This window comes from Cyanistes caeruleus, chromosome 13, assembly GCF_971803275.1.
Source record: "Cyanistes caeruleus chromosome 13, bCyaCae1.hap1.1, whole genome shotgun sequence".
Taxonomy (NCBI): Eukaryota; Metazoa; Chordata; class Aves; order Passeriformes; family Paridae; genus Cyanistes; species Cyanistes caeruleus.
Window position 1 is genome coordinate 13,112,604 of NC_141713.1, and position 16,241 is coordinate 13,128,844.

The window sequence follows — 16,241 nt, forward strand, 5'->3', positions numbered from 1 at the left end:
CCACTGGATGTGCAGGCTGCTCTTCAAGTCTGTATGTTTGCAGACTACCTCTTCTGCTGGAATGGTTCTTGAAGGAATGAAGAGGAATGAAACATTAGTTTTTACTGCAGCTTTAAGGATAGCAGGAAACAGTCAACAATGGTTAGCACACTTCAATCTATTACAGCTTCCATCATGAGTAAAGTGTTCTATTTGTTTTGAAGCATGATTTAATATCGTACTTTTCAAACTCCTGTTTTAACAGCTAGAAACATCAAGTTCACAGAGTCTGTTATAATCTTAGGATGATAGAGGCTTATGAAAGTTCAGAAAACCCTAGCAATAGATGTTTTGGCATGTAAAATATTAATTACCAATAGTTACAGTAAAATTGAGTTTACGGTATAGAACTTTTTGTGCTGTCAGTAAAGTCTGTGACAGAGCAGAGCTAACCCAACTTTCCAGAGAGTAGATTAGGTCAATAATGAAAAGATAGGGGAGTCTGACATAACCAGTTTGAGAAAAGCAATTAAATCCCTGGACTTTGCAGAACTGTCCACATTCCTGCCTAAAGCCACATTTAGATCTCACTTGCTACAGTCAGGCACCATTTATTCTGCTCCAGAATTTCCACAACTATTTGAAGGATTTTTCCCTATCCACACACTATTGGAATACTTCAAAGAAAAAGCATGATTAATTTGTTAATTTTTTGGTGGGGGGTGTGGGGTATCCTATACACCCCAGGAGGCAAGACTGCCATTCTAGCTGACTTTTGCAAATAATTTGAGTATCTGCCTCTTTCTTTGCTCAGGCCACCCAAGCAAGCTGAAATAACAATTTCCTTGCTATCCATGGGATGCTGAATAGCAGAGATCAAGTAAAATCTTGTTACTCTCACTTGACTGTTTCCAGCAACAGTAGTGATACATTTGTACAAACTCAGATAAACATTGTCAGTTCCAAATTTACATTTGGAAGGACATTCTCAACATCACAAAAACTAATGATTATTTCAATACCAAAATCTATCAGTCTAGATGGCTTGGGTCACCTCTACAGGCTTTCCTCAATGGACAGTGGATTTCTCATGTCACGTATCAGGTTACAAGGCTGTTTGTGGAGCTCGGGTTTCGAAATACAGCTGAGTTAATTTAATTCCTTGCTACCACCAAAAAGTCGAATTTCACCCTGGCTACATAATCCTGCTCTTTTCTCTCTGCTACTGTAGCATTTATCAGACAACCTAGCACGCTGTTTCAGTTGCTCAAACTGCAAAAAAGCAGAGTTGGGGAAAAGAGAGTAGCTTTCTGCTGGGTTGGCAAGCTGAACAGACTTCCACAGAGGTCAGGCAAGTTTGACAGCTGGCACAAGGGCTGTGGAACTGTATGTGCAAGCTCCCTTTTTTGCTGCTACAGAAGCAGCAGGTTTACTCAACCCAACCATAAAACCTTATCCCAATATCCACAAGGAAAAATGGTCAATCTTAGAACTTGTTCTAATGCGAAAAGTAACTCACATAGCACAACTCCCTTAGAAATAAGTTTTCAGGATACAGACAGATTTTTTCATTTGTAGTTTTCAGCACTCTATGACACTAGGCTAGTCTGTAGGTTTACAGACTGAAAAATAGCTCACACAAATCTGTTTTAACTTCAGGCAGAAATCCATATAAGCAAAGCAGAGAGGAAGAAAATGCTTGTTTAGATGGGATTCTACAGTAAAAAGACTATTCTTAAGATCCATGAATTTGAGATTAAATTAAAAATATAATTTGTAAATAAAGTATTGATGGATCTAATTCTATCAGAACAATGAGGAAAATAATTTACAGTGTAGGCTGTTGACTGGCCCGTAGCTGGACTTCCAGAGGTAGTAAGTCTGTTACTCAATTCTTCTGCAAGATGACTCTGTATATCACAGCTACTCTGCGAGAGAGGCATTTGAACATTCTGACTGCTGTACATTGTTGCCTCATCTTCAGTTATAATTTCCCAGCTCTTTAAAAAGAAAATAAAGGGAAAACATTTTTAAAAAGCAGTTCCAAGTTACGATTCGTTAAGACAAGCTTTTTGAGTAGGCTAGATTAAAAAATTACTTGCATTTCGGAAACATTTTGAGATTTATTGTTTTACCTCGGGGGAATCTCTGCTGTCTGTGTTTTCTGTATCCTCTGATATTTGTCGCCGGTGAGTGAACACGTGCTGGGCCTCCAGCTGCACACTGCCAAGATCTGCAACAGCCACGCTGTCCCTGGTGGGGCAGGGTGGGAGAAGTCAGCAAACAGCAGCCAGAGTTTATCTTTCAACGGTAAGCCAGGCTAACAGCAAAAACATACATCATAGTCATTTTGACAGAAGAAAAAGAAACAGTCTGGACTATATAAGTTAATGTAAACTGTTTAAAATGAGTAAGCATTCATGTCAATGTGAAGTGTAAGCTGAAGAACCAGGTAGCATTCCAGGGAAAAAAAATTGAAAAAAAAATATAAGGCAAACAATTTAAAGAAGTCCCTGATGGGAAGAAAAAACATGGCTGAAAACTAAAAAATCATTTACTTTCCATTCCTGTAATTGTTATCTCTCCAACTGTAACCAGTTGCTACTTGAATACATACTTCAAGAGCACTGTAAAGTCAAAATCATTGCGAGCCAGTGACCACTGCATGAGGGCTTCTAAGTTAAGTGAGGGAAAGCTCTTTACCAGTTTTCAAGCTGTTCGCTTCTTATTTCTCCTTGCTGTCAATGTAACTAGGGTGATTTACACTAGCTAATGAAAGACTTGAATTTTCAGGCTAAAAGACATACTGTGCAGTTGGCCTTTTCCACTGTGTTCTTCTGAATTCATGATTGACATAGTAGGTCCTGCCGAGGATGTCTTGTCTTTCTTCCCAGCCTGAAGGCAGTGGAGGAGATTCTTGCTGCTGCTGCTGTGGCTGGCTAGCAGCCTCTGGTTGGTCCAATATAATCCACCCAGGCTGAAAGACATTACTACCTTTAATTTAACAGAAGTTTAAAAACTTATCTTAATTTATCAAGCCACTCCCCCTTTTAAGGTGTAGTGCCATTGCATCTTAAGCCAGTAAATTTGACACTCATTTTAGTGTGTTTATTTCTAAAAAGCAACAGGGCATATTATTCATGAAGAAATCTTATTTTTAACTCAAGGTCCTTAAATATATTAATACCAGAGGTTGTCAGTTCTAGGAAAAGAAACAGCATTAAGAGAATACATTAAAAGCTTAAATATTGCTCATTTCATACATATGCTGCAAATGTATAAGGCAGATAAACATGCCCTTCTGTAACAAAGTTTAATTACAGCAAGGCTGGTAATGCTGAATAGAGTTAAGTCTGGAAAAGAAATCCATTAATCAACATTGGATGTGTTTAAAAAATTTACATATATATGGCAGGTAAGACCAAAGTATCCCTATGGATTGGAGAGAATTGAAATTCTAAAACCGAAGATGTTAGTGTCTGTCTGGGGTCAAACAACATTAAACAGTACCTACAACAGAAACTTAAACACTTTAAATTGTATGCAAGATACAAGAAACCACTTTTAACTGGTTTATTTCTAAAACATATTTATAGCTTAGTGATTCCTAACATTCATTTTTCAGCAATAAACACATTTTTTCTTACCTCTAATTCTTCAGCCTGTTCTGTGGTTTCTTCTTCAGACCCATTGTTTTTAGGTAAGTAAGTCATTTTTAATCTAAGGTGGCCTTTAACTCTTGATTTATGGCTGCAGAAGAGAAAATAAAATGATGTTGTTGTGCACTTGTAAAACAATATAGCTGAAAAAGCACAGCTAGAGGATTATTTTTAAGTGTTCCAACACAAACTCGACTTTTTATAATCTACATTAATTAAGTTTTATAATGGAACTGAGGCTTCAGACTTCTGAATACAGTAAGTATTTAAAATAATGCTGACTTTTTAGTAGAACATAAGTATCTTAGCAATGCTACTCAAATTTCTTCGATGGAATCAGAAAAACTTAGAAAATGCATATGTATTTACAACTAATTACATAAAAACATTATTTAGATATAAAAATTAGAATTTCCATGTGGTATTTACTAACCTTCTTGGATGAAGAACAAAATCCTTAAATGTATATGGTCTCTCCATACTTGGATTTTCTGTCTGGAATAAGAATTTTTTCAAGAAAAATTTATATCAAGCGCTTGAAATCAAAGAAAACTATCAGAAATTTACCACTGATTTCTTTAAAGGCCATATATCATTTTAAAACTTAAATTACAGGTTCAGATACAGTAACAGCAATACCAGCTTTAATCTTAGCAATAAGACCAAAACTCTGGTTCAAGAAACAACCATTACCTTTCAGTGTCTATACACATTACAGAATGAAACAGCTGTTCTTGGAAAAGGTTTGCCATGGTTGCTACCCTGTTTTTAAAACAGTTCCTGATAAATCTGTTAGTATCTGCTAATGTTTTGAAACTTCAGAAGAAAATGAAAAAGCTAATTTATTTTAATGTTCTTGGTGATGTATCTTTAAAACTAATTATCTGCTTTGCAAAAAAAATACAAGAAACTGAAAAAAAATTACCAAAGCAACACTAGCTCTCTATTTGTCACTTACCATCCTTTTTGTATCTGTTTATGCAAATAAGGAACAGTAAAAATAAATATACAGACTTTAAATAAATATTTTAAGACATGACAATAATTACAATCACTTCTTATCTTTAAGACTGTAAAACTATGGAAAAGCTAAAAGCACTCCAGTATTAAAAAACAAGGTAACCTACATTGTTTTATAAAGATCAGCACTGAAAAACCCCAAACAGATCTAACAAAATAAAATAAAGAACCCACAGAGCAGGAGAACTTAGTCACTTTATTACCAGGAAGGTGGTAATAAGTTTGTTAACTTCCTTAGATGACTAATAGAGTGCATATAGAAATATTTTCTCCCTTTCACAGTTTTAAAAACAAACAAAAAATACAAACCGGTAACTGATAAAGAGGAATATCCACTTGTCCAAGAAAATCATCTCGAGTCTACAGAAAACAAAAACAAACACCACAGAAAGTTGAAAGCTGCAAAGAGCTTAAAACAAAACAAAATTTGAGGAAGCTGGGGTGGAGATTTAGACTGTTTACTAAATTATACAGATTAATCTTAACCAAACAAGACATTTGTTCAGCATCAGGACTGAGACTGTCAGCATCTCCAGCAGAAACATTGTCCTAAAGGACCTGCCCCCTAAGAGCACCCAACAATTTCCATAAACCTAGGCAGCTGTTTAAAATAGGCATGTATAAACATTTTTTTCTTTCCCAAATCATACAGCTACTGTCAAAGATAACAAGAAGCAAAAGTAAGTATAATCTGTGGTAAGTGCTTTGGAAGTTCCAGCAATTCCAGTGGTCCCAGGCCTGGAATGGAAATCGGTCAGAACTATGAAAAAATACCTTCTGTATACACACATTGCAGAGTTTACTTTTAATAACAACCATCCGAAAGATTTTACCCTGACTTGGATGTCTGGTCTGTCCAACTGGGACCAGACTGTGAACACAGCAGCTGTCAGACCAGGGCAGGGATTGACAATACACAGTATTGCTGCACACTTGACTTTTCATCACGAATTTTTGCTTGCCAAAGAAATCACAATTTCCATAATCTACATAGGTAATTTCAGTATTCACCAATAATCACCACCAGCAGTACTTTACTTGACTTCTTGCTGCATTACTGGAGCATGTGCTAACTTGCTTCAAATTTGTGATTTGAAAACCTTTGTGAACCTCCACAAAAGCAGAAAAATGTATTATAAGGGTCATTAAACATGAAGATATATCAGTGCCTGTGGAATACACTCAGGTCAGCATGGAATTTTTTGAAGGTATGTATTAACTTATGGCTTTAAAAAAAACCAGAATGCTACACTACAAGACTACATTTTTTTGCACAGACTAAGGAGCTGTGAAAGTCTTCAACCCTGTGGCTCGTGCAACCTTTGAAATTCTAGGCTTCTTGATTTTTCCATCTAACAAAAGATTTGGTGCCTATTTTTTCCTAAATCTGTTATTGCATTTATTCAAACTAATCACCCCAGAAGTTTAAAGTTTGTTCATAAAACTTTTCACCACAAGGCTCTGCAGCTTGCTGACATCTATTTCCTTCACCTCAGGGCAAAACCATGTGTTTCAATTTTCTCCTGGAAAACTTATTTTAATTTTCAATTCAAATATTTTACAGCATTAAAACTCCAGTCCAATCCTCTGACATTAAGTATCGGTATTTCTCGAAGTAATTCTTTTTACCTTAGTAATTCTGGTACCTTTTTTCCTTAGCTCTGTTGTCCTAAGTTCATCCATTTAAACTTTAAGTCATACATGCATTTGGAGAATTAGTGTCTCACATGGGCCTCTAATTTTTACACCTGCAAAAAGTGCAGCTAGATTGTCATAGGTGAGAAAATGCTAGAAATTTGGAGGTATGTCACTTCAAATTCAGTTTGCAACATGGATGTCATGTTCAGATCTGAAGGGGACAAAAATGAAAACAAACAAAAAACATCCACCTTTTTAGTCCATAAACTCATTTGAAATAGAAAGCTACAACAGGTTTCCTACCTGAGGAGGCTTCCCTGAACTACTGAAGAAAAACTTTCTGTGCTATTATAGACCACAGATTCTGGAAAAAAATAGGTATCATTTTTGCCTATGAGGTTCTTTTTGAAATGGCACAGCACATACCTTAGACATGTTAAAAGGCTTAGTATTTGTAAAGTTCTTGGCAATCCTCAAGTGGAACATGCCTTCCAAATAAATTATTGGAATGTGGGACAAAAGTTTGCTCTACTTTAGAAACCCTCAGAACATTGTGTTTGTTACCAGCATAATTTGAGTATGTGCTCCTGTTATTCACTTTATTATTCTGCTGTCTCTCCTGCTATTTTTAGCAGTTAGGCTCGATAACCAAGTCTTTAACAGTACTTTCTCCTCCAGCTAGAAAGCAAAACCCTGAGTGGAGATTTTTGTTGATCTCCAAACAACTACCACATACATCAGATAGCAGGAATGATCTCCAGCAATGTGCCCCACTATGACAAGCTGACTAATGCCTGCGAAGAGGTGCCAAAGCAGCTTCGCAACAGACGTCGCACACATGAACAACTAAATGCCAGTGGAGCTGAAACTGTTTGGATCTCTGTTTCATCAGAGCAGGCAACACACACAAGTGGGTCAGTTGTTCTTGTCAGCTTCTAATTTCTTAACAGCCAAAGAACTCAAACTTTCTGCTTGGCATAAACCTCAATTAACGATATACTGCACTAACAGAGAGGCCTTGTATTTTACTGATTCACTGGTTTAGTCTATAGAAAGTTATTAAAAACAGGTGAGGACAGACAGCTGCTGTACACAATTCATTTGAAGATCTCCAGTGCAATGCCAAAGCATTCAAAGAAAAGCAACAAAATACAGTAATTCTGTTCAAAACTCATTTTCATCTATTTCATGAATATATGCTTAATAAGCTTTAGATTTTAGACTTTTTTTCCTGCAACTCCCATCAGAAACTGAAGTAGATTTTAAATAGACACACTTACCTGAGTCACACGTTTAAGAGCAATATTGAGGACATAACCCAAAATTTATCAGGTTTGAAAATGGGTCACTGAATTTAGAGTCTTTCTTAACTGCTGGATTCACCACACAGCCTTTTGAAACAGTTCCTGGGTGTTGATATAACAAGTATTATCTCCACCAATTTTTGTGACAAATGTTTGGTGGTATTAGTGCATTAATTAGAATCCAAGCATATTCCCCAGCCTTTTTCTGACTAAACTGGCAGCTAGCTGTGCACAGGTTGGTCTTTGCACAGAAATCCACAGCTGTATGGCAAAACAAGAAAGCATACAGCTTTTATTGGAGGGAACATAAATATCAATTCAAATTGAAAAAACAAACAGTGATCTGGACTATCGCTGCTTAAGAAAACAAGAGCTCAATAGATGCCTTATAAAACCAACATTCTTCTTGCTTAAATACCCAAACATCAGCATTAGTTACAAGCTTGATGAGAATGAAAAAACTTTCCCGAGCTACACTAGCAAATTCAAGTATTTTTCTTTTCATGCTGTGCTGAGTGTATTATTTGGTTCTCTTAAACTCTAAATTGAAAAAAGTGAGCTTTTTTTTCTTCCATAAAATACTGCCAGCATATGCTATTCATCATGGAAAAGTAACAGTTTCAAAAAAAAGATTCAATTATGACATTAAGATTGTACCAAATTCACAGATTCCACAAGCAATGTTTTCTCTATCTTGCAATGCAGTAAATACTTGGCTGCATGGAATTCATTACAGTCCTGAATGTCTCCTGTATTTTTAAGGGGGACCTGTGGTATGTGAGGAGAATTTTTTTTAATTACACATAGGCCACGTTGGCATTTCTTTGAAGTTGGCATCTATGACAGAGATATAAGACCTATCAGAATTTTCAAAACAGGGAGAATACACAGCATTAGATCAAGGGTTATTACACAACATGTGTTTCTGCAGGGCCTTCAGCCCTGCTGGCTGTTTCAACAGCAAGGTGTCAGCACAACACGCCTCAGCAGTTTTACCATCTGCTTAACAGACAGCATTTAGAAATGACACTGAGGTTGTTTTCACTAATTCTCTCTTACTTCCAAAGATATTTAAGGGAAACTGCTTATCTAAAGACCAGAGAAAAAGCATCATCTGTTTCTGCATTTATAGCTTACATATTTTATATGGCACCAAAATATAAATATGAACTTATATGTTCATATTTAGTTTACAGTACTTTTACAACATTCATATATTAGTCCACCCAATGTGTACTGCTTTGAGAACTTGTCCTTAACAGTTCATTAACAATGCAATTGAAGACAGATTTTTTTTTTTTAAAACAGTTCACAGGAAGGCAAGTTATCTAATATAACCAAAGCATATTTCATAACAACACAAACAGAGCACATGTCAAAAGTTATTAACGCATTGATTTTATTCATCAGGACTTCAAGTTCCTTTGGTTTGATGTATGCACGTGCCAAACAAGCTACCATGTAAAAAGCAGATATATTACATTTTATGTAAAGTCAAAAGCCAATCCAGGCTTGCCCTCCTGTGTTAAATCTGCCAATATTAACCAAAAAAAAAAATCAGAAAACAGTACCAAATATTTAATTAGGTACTACTTCATGACTACAAGTCATTCCTGACATCAAGTCAGTTATCTTCATAATAGTATAAAAACATAAAACTCTTGCATCTCTTTGTTAAAGCTTTTTTGCCAAATCTTAAGCCTTTAAAGAAAGTCTGAAAAATAAACTCTCATAGTAACAAGTCCAGGCGCACTTTTACCTTCATCATTTAGCACTAGAAAGCTTAACACACAGAAATTTAAAACTCTATCAAATATTAAAAGTGCATGTGTAATGTGCTCCCAGAAGTAACAACAGATAAACTAGATCTTGCAGATGTTTACCACAGTGGCTAATTAACACATTCAGCTGAAGGATTTGATACAGTCAATTAACTATTTGTTTTTCAAAGCAAGAGGGAAGAAATAGAATTAAAAATAAGATAAACTATTTTTCTCCAAAAGGGAGACAACTGGAGCATGTCTGCATCATAGTCTCACTCCCATGAAATTCACTTGATCGAGTTCAGGATCACACAGAGGCATAAAGGCAGCTTGAACCTGGCAGCTGCTTTTCAGGCCTACATTAACTAAGTTGGCTGGGGCTGTACAGGTACCTGGCCACTTCTTAGAGAATGAGCCTAGAGCAGGGATGGATAGCCCTGCATAGCCTCACCCTGCTTCAAAGCCAGCTCAGCAGTTTTCAAATCATTCTTGATTTGAAATCATTTGCTGTTGATGCAAATGCAGCATCTAACTCAGGACTGCCCTGTGCCTTTGCACCAGCACGCAGCTAACAGCCCCTGCCAGCCACACCGCAGCTTTCTGTGCTCTTCCCCACTCAGCTTTAGTCCTCAGTCACTGCTCAACAGGGGTCTCAAGCCCCACCTGTCCACCTCTCCCAGTCCCAAGCCTAAACCTTCTGCTGCCAGATGTAAAGAGCTAGCTCTGCTCTGGCCAGAGCACAACTTGGTGGTTGGGTTTGACTTAAGGTCTGCTGTGCTAAAGCTGTAAATCCCACCTGTCCAAAACCAGTCTGCATGAACTGACCTTGGATGCCTCAATCTCTAATAACAAAAGGTGACCACAACACAAATAATCCAACCACAATTACTTTTCCAACTGAACACTATTACAATTCATTTCAGACAAACTCAATGACACTACCAAAGTTATATTATACTTCCCACTTCAGACATGGTTGTATTATCCTGTAATTTGCCAGATGTTAACCACTTTAGATTTCTCATTAATAAGCTAAATATTTGTCCCAAAACAAACTTAATAGAAACAATGATTAGTAGAATAACTGGCTAAAGTAGAAACTCCATTGAAAAATAATTTTCACAATAAACTCTGGAATTCCTTTTCCTTTAGAAAGCCCTTGTACTTTCACGTTACCAAACACGCTGTCTCCCTTATGCTAGGAAAATCACTGATTGCCAGAGAAATCATCTAGGTCTGAAAGAATCCAGTTCTGTGTTTCTTACCACATTCCTCTTACTGAGTAGCTGGAGTGTCTCATTTGCATTTTAATATGCCCCAACTTCAACGACTCCAAGTTTGTATGTAATTTCAGCCAGGAACTTGCTTATGTCCTTCTTAAATTCTGTTTGCTTATGTTACAGTCAATACAGCTGAAAGCAGCCCAAGGTCTCAAACAATAATTGCATCTATCTGTAGACTTTTCGGCTTATTGTAAACTATCATGACAGAAAAAAAAAAAAAAAAAGTACTCTCTTGAAACAGAGATGATTATAGATCCATAAACTAACACTGCAATGAGCTACAAACATTTTGCTGGCTGCATTCCCAAATCAGCATGTTCTGTTTGCCACAGGGAATAAGGAAAAAAGTACACTTGGAACAGAGATACTTAACAGAAATGCAGGGCAGTCCCCTTCAGACAAGGGCGAAAGTCAGTCATAAGCAAATGACTTGACTGCAAAGGCCACTCAGTTTTGCTTACTTGCTTAATCTGTGAAATTCATCCACTTCTGGAAGATGAGAAAACACGTGTCAGAACACAGAAGAGCACTCTCTGCCAAGGGTGAGGGGAGAGCATTTCTACCACTTGATCCCCTGTGGCTGCAAGGGCTGAGCAGGCACCAGAGAGCCTGGGGGTCAGATTAACACTCTGCCTACCCTTGTACCCTTTGCATGTAATGGTCAAGAGCAGATGCTCAAGGCATAATAATAGTGGCAATTAAGAACAGTACTTCCTTTAATACAACCCCCAGTTTCTAACGAATAAGCAGTCATACACCTCCTGATCCTGACATTAAAATACATATTGAAACTAAAATACTCTTTGATGGACCTTTCTTCAACTTACCTAACTTCTTAAAATCCATTTCTACTTCAGATATGCCGATCTTGAGACAATTTGCTCATAACAAATAAAAGAATATATTTTTTAAAAGTGGAATGAAAAAATTCACCTCCCCTATAGTTTTATAAACTCCCCCATACCATCTTTTTTTTTCTTCAAAGCTGAAACCCCCTTGCCTACTTAGTGTTTCTCCTCACATAAAACTCACCCCAATCTTGCAACCCATCTCTTTTTAATTCTGTTATCCATGACTTTTGAAAAAGGATGACCAGAAATATACATGCCATGCACCTATGTGGATTTGTAAGATACCATAATGGTGGTTTTAATTTTGTTACTTTATTTCTTCCCTAATAAATCCTCAGCTTTTATTTGCCTGTCAACAAGATCTGAGCTGACATTTTCAGTGAGTCTTTCCCCATGACACAAACCATTTCCTGACCAGTATAGGAGTCCATCACCAAGTGTGCATCATTAGCTGCTTTTCATGTGTGCAATACCTGGCATTTTTCAACAATGATTTCCAAATTTCCTATTTGAAAAAAAAAAAAAGAGAGAAATTAAAGCAATGATCATGATCTCATATGTGAAAGCCTGCAAGTTCTTTGGCTAGTGAGGAGTAATGGAAGAATGTCTGTAGCTTGCCCTGTGAACAAGTTTTACTTTGACACATTCTTGTAGGTATACCACATTTAAAAAAAAAAATAACTATAGCTTGTGGCAGCATTAAAGAAGCCACAGCATCAACGTTTCCCACTCTCTCATGGCAGATTAAAAGGACATGAATCACTCTGAAGACTGGATAATTACATATTTACATAAGCTGTTTCAGGAGGCCTGCTCTGCATGGTTTTGCAGTTTTAGTTTCCCCATTTTTTTCTGGCAAGAAAAACCTGCCCAAATTCAGTTCAGCTGCAGACTATAAACAGAATTAGGCTAATCATAATCTCTGCAGAGCATGACCAAATAAAACTTTTCCTTAATATGTACATGAAATGTTTGCTGAGGACTAGAAAGTGCTAGAGCTTTAATATACTGGTATATTCAAGTATCTGCTTCCTTATGATGATACACTGAAAGTTACATATGGTTCATAGTTGTCAAATACAACCTGCGAAACCCGAAAAACTTCAGGGACCAAGTTATTACCAAATAATATTATTTGATTGCTTCCTTTGCTAATGAATCCAACATAGCAATCATTCACAGCCAGGCTGCAAGATCTATCCCATCCTTTGTGTGCCACCTTTTTCTTCCCCTGAAGAAGGACTGCTAATCAAAAGCTAAAGCATGAAGGTAGACAAGAAGGTATAACTAAACTCTGCATTTAAGCAAGATGAAAAACAGAATAAATTAGTACCAACAATTAAAGCACTACAGGGCATTGCCACTTAAAGCATAAAGCAAGAAAATTACCTACAACTAATTATAAATTGTTCATTATTGTGATTAGCACCGTTTCCATTGTCTTTCTTTCAATGTATTAATGTATAGTTCAGCTTCTAAAATTTGTCTGAGACACAACACATGTGCTCTCATGTGATTTAAGTCTAATGTAGTCATCCCCTCGATTTTTCAGAAAGACACCACCTTCTTTTCAAGCCCAACTCTCCCTGACTGAATTGACAGACCATGACACAGCAATGCACCACATGGTCCTGTAATGCGATCCTTCAAGATATGCAATACTGAACAATATGAAAATTGTTAGATTATGAAGTTACCACAGCACAGTAGCATAAAGTGATGCCAATTTGTGCTTTGCCTTGTATTGCCTCCATAATCTTCTGCTTTTGCTGCTCCTTTTCCACCTCACTTCCTTGCACAGATTTGGGACCCTGATACACATGCAGCCCTTTGCTCCATGTGCAAAGCTGGAGCTAAGCCACAGCTGTCCTTCCCTTCTCTTGGTGCTTCTCCCTGGCTGGATCACTATTTTTGAGGAGGGAGTTATGCTATGACAGAAGCTCTACACTTAAGGAGAATGCAAGAGAGAAGACAACATCAGACCATTCAGCATTAACTTGTGGTGCAACATTTATCAAGGGAATCACAATCTTCCAGACACAGGTTCTGGTCCCCTCAGCACATTCAGATCAGCTGCGAAGTTATCCAAGAGAGAAATCCTCACACACGCAGCCCCCTCAAATTACTGTTTTACTAAATGTAAATTTAGTACAGTAAGATTCAAATAGCATATTTTATGAAGGCAAAGTTCCAGAGTTTGGTGAAAAAAGCTTGAGAGTTCCAACCAGAAGGTTTCCCTTACATGAATCTGACAGTAGAAAAACAGTTTGGTTATTCTACACCACCTCTGATGTTTGGGGGGTTTTTTTGCTTCAAAACGTATCATTTCAATAACTGGAGACAAAACTCAATCAAAATTAATTGTAAACAAAAGGCCTATAACACAACTGATTCCCTCAATTGTATAAAAAAATATTTTAAAGGTATACAGCCGCTGAAACAGATTTGCAAGTATATTTACAATATTCACATTATCCAATAGAGTGATACTGATGGGGAAGGAATAGCTAATGTCAACAGGGATGTCAACATGATATTATACTTGTGGAAGAGATTATAGTTTTTTAAAAGTTTCTTTATGTTCTACAAGAACTGGAACTGTATTCACTGTTTCTGCCTTTCTCTATACCTCTTGGAGTTTATGTATATATGATGACAAGTAACTTGTTCCCTTACTCGCTCCTACCCTCCTAATCCACACCTGTGATGTCAAAATGCTTTTGTTGAAGATTTATTTCTACCCTAAGCAGAGAAAGACGCAATAAAAATCCCAAAACAATAATGAAGAAACCCAAAACATTAAAGCAGAAATACATATTCAAGGACAGCCTTCAATGTTGTAACTATGGACTTATCTCTTCCTCCTGCTTCACATAAATGAAATTCCAGTATTGACTACAGAACCTATTCAATAAGTTTCCAGTAAAGATCAGCAGTGGCACGCTGGCCACCACCCATTCCCCATTTTGTAACTTAATTAAAAATAATCCAAGGCCAGTTGTCATAGAAATGGTGTTGATTTTTTTTTTTCAAGCCAGCCTTTAACAAGCTGTTGATTATGGAAAGCAGGAAATGTGATCCGAGGTGGCTGAAGGCTGGTAGCAAGGCATGGAAGAAAAGAATGCATAGACCTTTTGCTGCTTCAGCCTCTGGAGTCTCTGACCACAGCACTGATTTGATTTCATGGCTGCCCTGTACAGATAGCTGACATTACTAAATGCTACTCCAGTATCAACTTGTTAAATTTGAACCCAGACTCAGCATATCAATATACTAGGCCAGACTAACTGGAGTCAAGAGAAATATTTTGGGAGTTGTTTATTTTTAAATGAGTCACAATACACCATGATAATTAACTGGACTATGTAATTAAATGATTGCCATAGAATCTGTTATATTGGTCACGAAGACCAATAACAAATACAATGGTATTTATCCATTTTATTCCAGTGAACCACTGAACTGCTGTGAAGTCAACTATAGTTTTTGCTTTATGGTTTGGTGGGGGAAGCTTTTATATTTATTAATAACATGTTTTATAGAACAGTTACCTACTTACTGGTTTTACATGTAAACTGAAAAGAGTCATTTGAGGACTGAAAGGTTCCTGTACCTGGTGTTTGTGTCAATCCATTGTAAATACTGCTCCTGGGAACGGAAACAAACTATTGCCAGTCCAGTGTCCTAGGAGGTTTTCTGGAAATGTTAGCTCACAGTCTAATCCTGAACTTGGATTAAAATACAGAGCATCTTTCATATTAGCTGCCATTAAACACAAAGACCAGCAGTGCGAGTTGACGAGAAATGTACTTGAAGTGCACGACTCAACATTTTTTTCACAATACACTTTCAAAATAACTGACACATTTTAATTAGTCTGGATCTAATCTGTTTGTGCTTATTGTGGATTTTACCCCTCAATCTACAATGTAATTTTGAGAAGAAGAACCACCAAAAAACATATACATACATACATATATATATATATATATATATATATATATGTAGTGATTATCTGTGATCCACTGTGAGTTTTATAAAGAAGCTTAAGCATAAATCACAGTTTCCCAAGAAGAAAAGAGTATTTTCTTTAAACTCTAACCATGAAGCACTAAAAATGTCAGAAAGTGTAGAATCATCAAGCACTCTCTAAGGGCAACAAAAGACTGAATATTCCAGGCCAGCACCTCCAAGGTAACTGTCTCACTAGTTTAGAAAGGGACTGTCATAAGGTCATTTGGCAAAAAGCCATTTACTTAAACAAGCATGTTAGTTATATGGTAGTAGTGTCAAATCAATGAGAAAGAGTTCTTAAAATAATTTTAGTAAACATCAATTGTTTCTCTTTTATTATCATTCATAACAAAAAACATTCAGATAATTTGAGTCCTCACAATGTTATTTAAACAAGGATTAAAATCCACCTTTCATGCTTTTGCTTTACTAACTGCTTTAAGAGTTAATAAGAGTAGACACCTCTGCAGTTTAGCTGGACCTAAATTTCATTACAAAAAAAATATATATTTAATATAAGCCTTAAGACCCAAGTACTATAATTTGAACAGCAATGTTGTTGGGAAAGGTATTAAGTTACTCTGTACTGCTCAGGCTGAAATAGTAGTTGGAAGGAGGAAAAAAAAGAGCGAGAGGAAACTCTGAAAATTCCTGTGGTTCAGGGTGTATACAGAAACAAATGGTATTTACAGTTTCTCTGCTCAAATATGACTTATCTTTAATTCTACAT

The 16,241-nt window shown here is 36.6% G+C and overlaps 1 protein-coding gene across 3 annotated transcripts in view; it reads right to left on the reverse strand.

Moving 5' to 3' along the window:
* NEDD4 (NEDD4 E3 ubiquitin protein ligase) overlaps window positions 1-16,241 on the reverse strand; it is a 50,086-nt gene that overhangs the window by 14,125 nt on the left and 19,720 nt on the right. For all 3 annotated transcript variants that reach the window (XM_086848937.1, XM_023934056.2, XM_023934054.2), the window contains 7 exons: window positions 4,968-5,018; window positions 4,072-4,133; window positions 3,627-3,729; window positions 2,787-2,956; window positions 2,115-2,232; window positions 1,812-1,979; window positions 2-67 (listed from right to left, as the gene is read on the reverse strand). In XM_086848937.1, the coding sequence (XP_086705063.1) occupies window positions 2-67; window positions 1,812-1,979; window positions 2,115-2,232; window positions 2,787-2,956; window positions 3,627-3,729; window positions 4,072-4,133; window positions 4,968-5,018 (738 nt within the window). The remainder of the gene's footprint in view (window position 1; window positions 68-1,811; window positions 1,980-2,114; window positions 2,233-2,786; window positions 2,957-3,626; window positions 3,730-4,071; window positions 4,134-4,967; window positions 5,019-16,241) is intronic.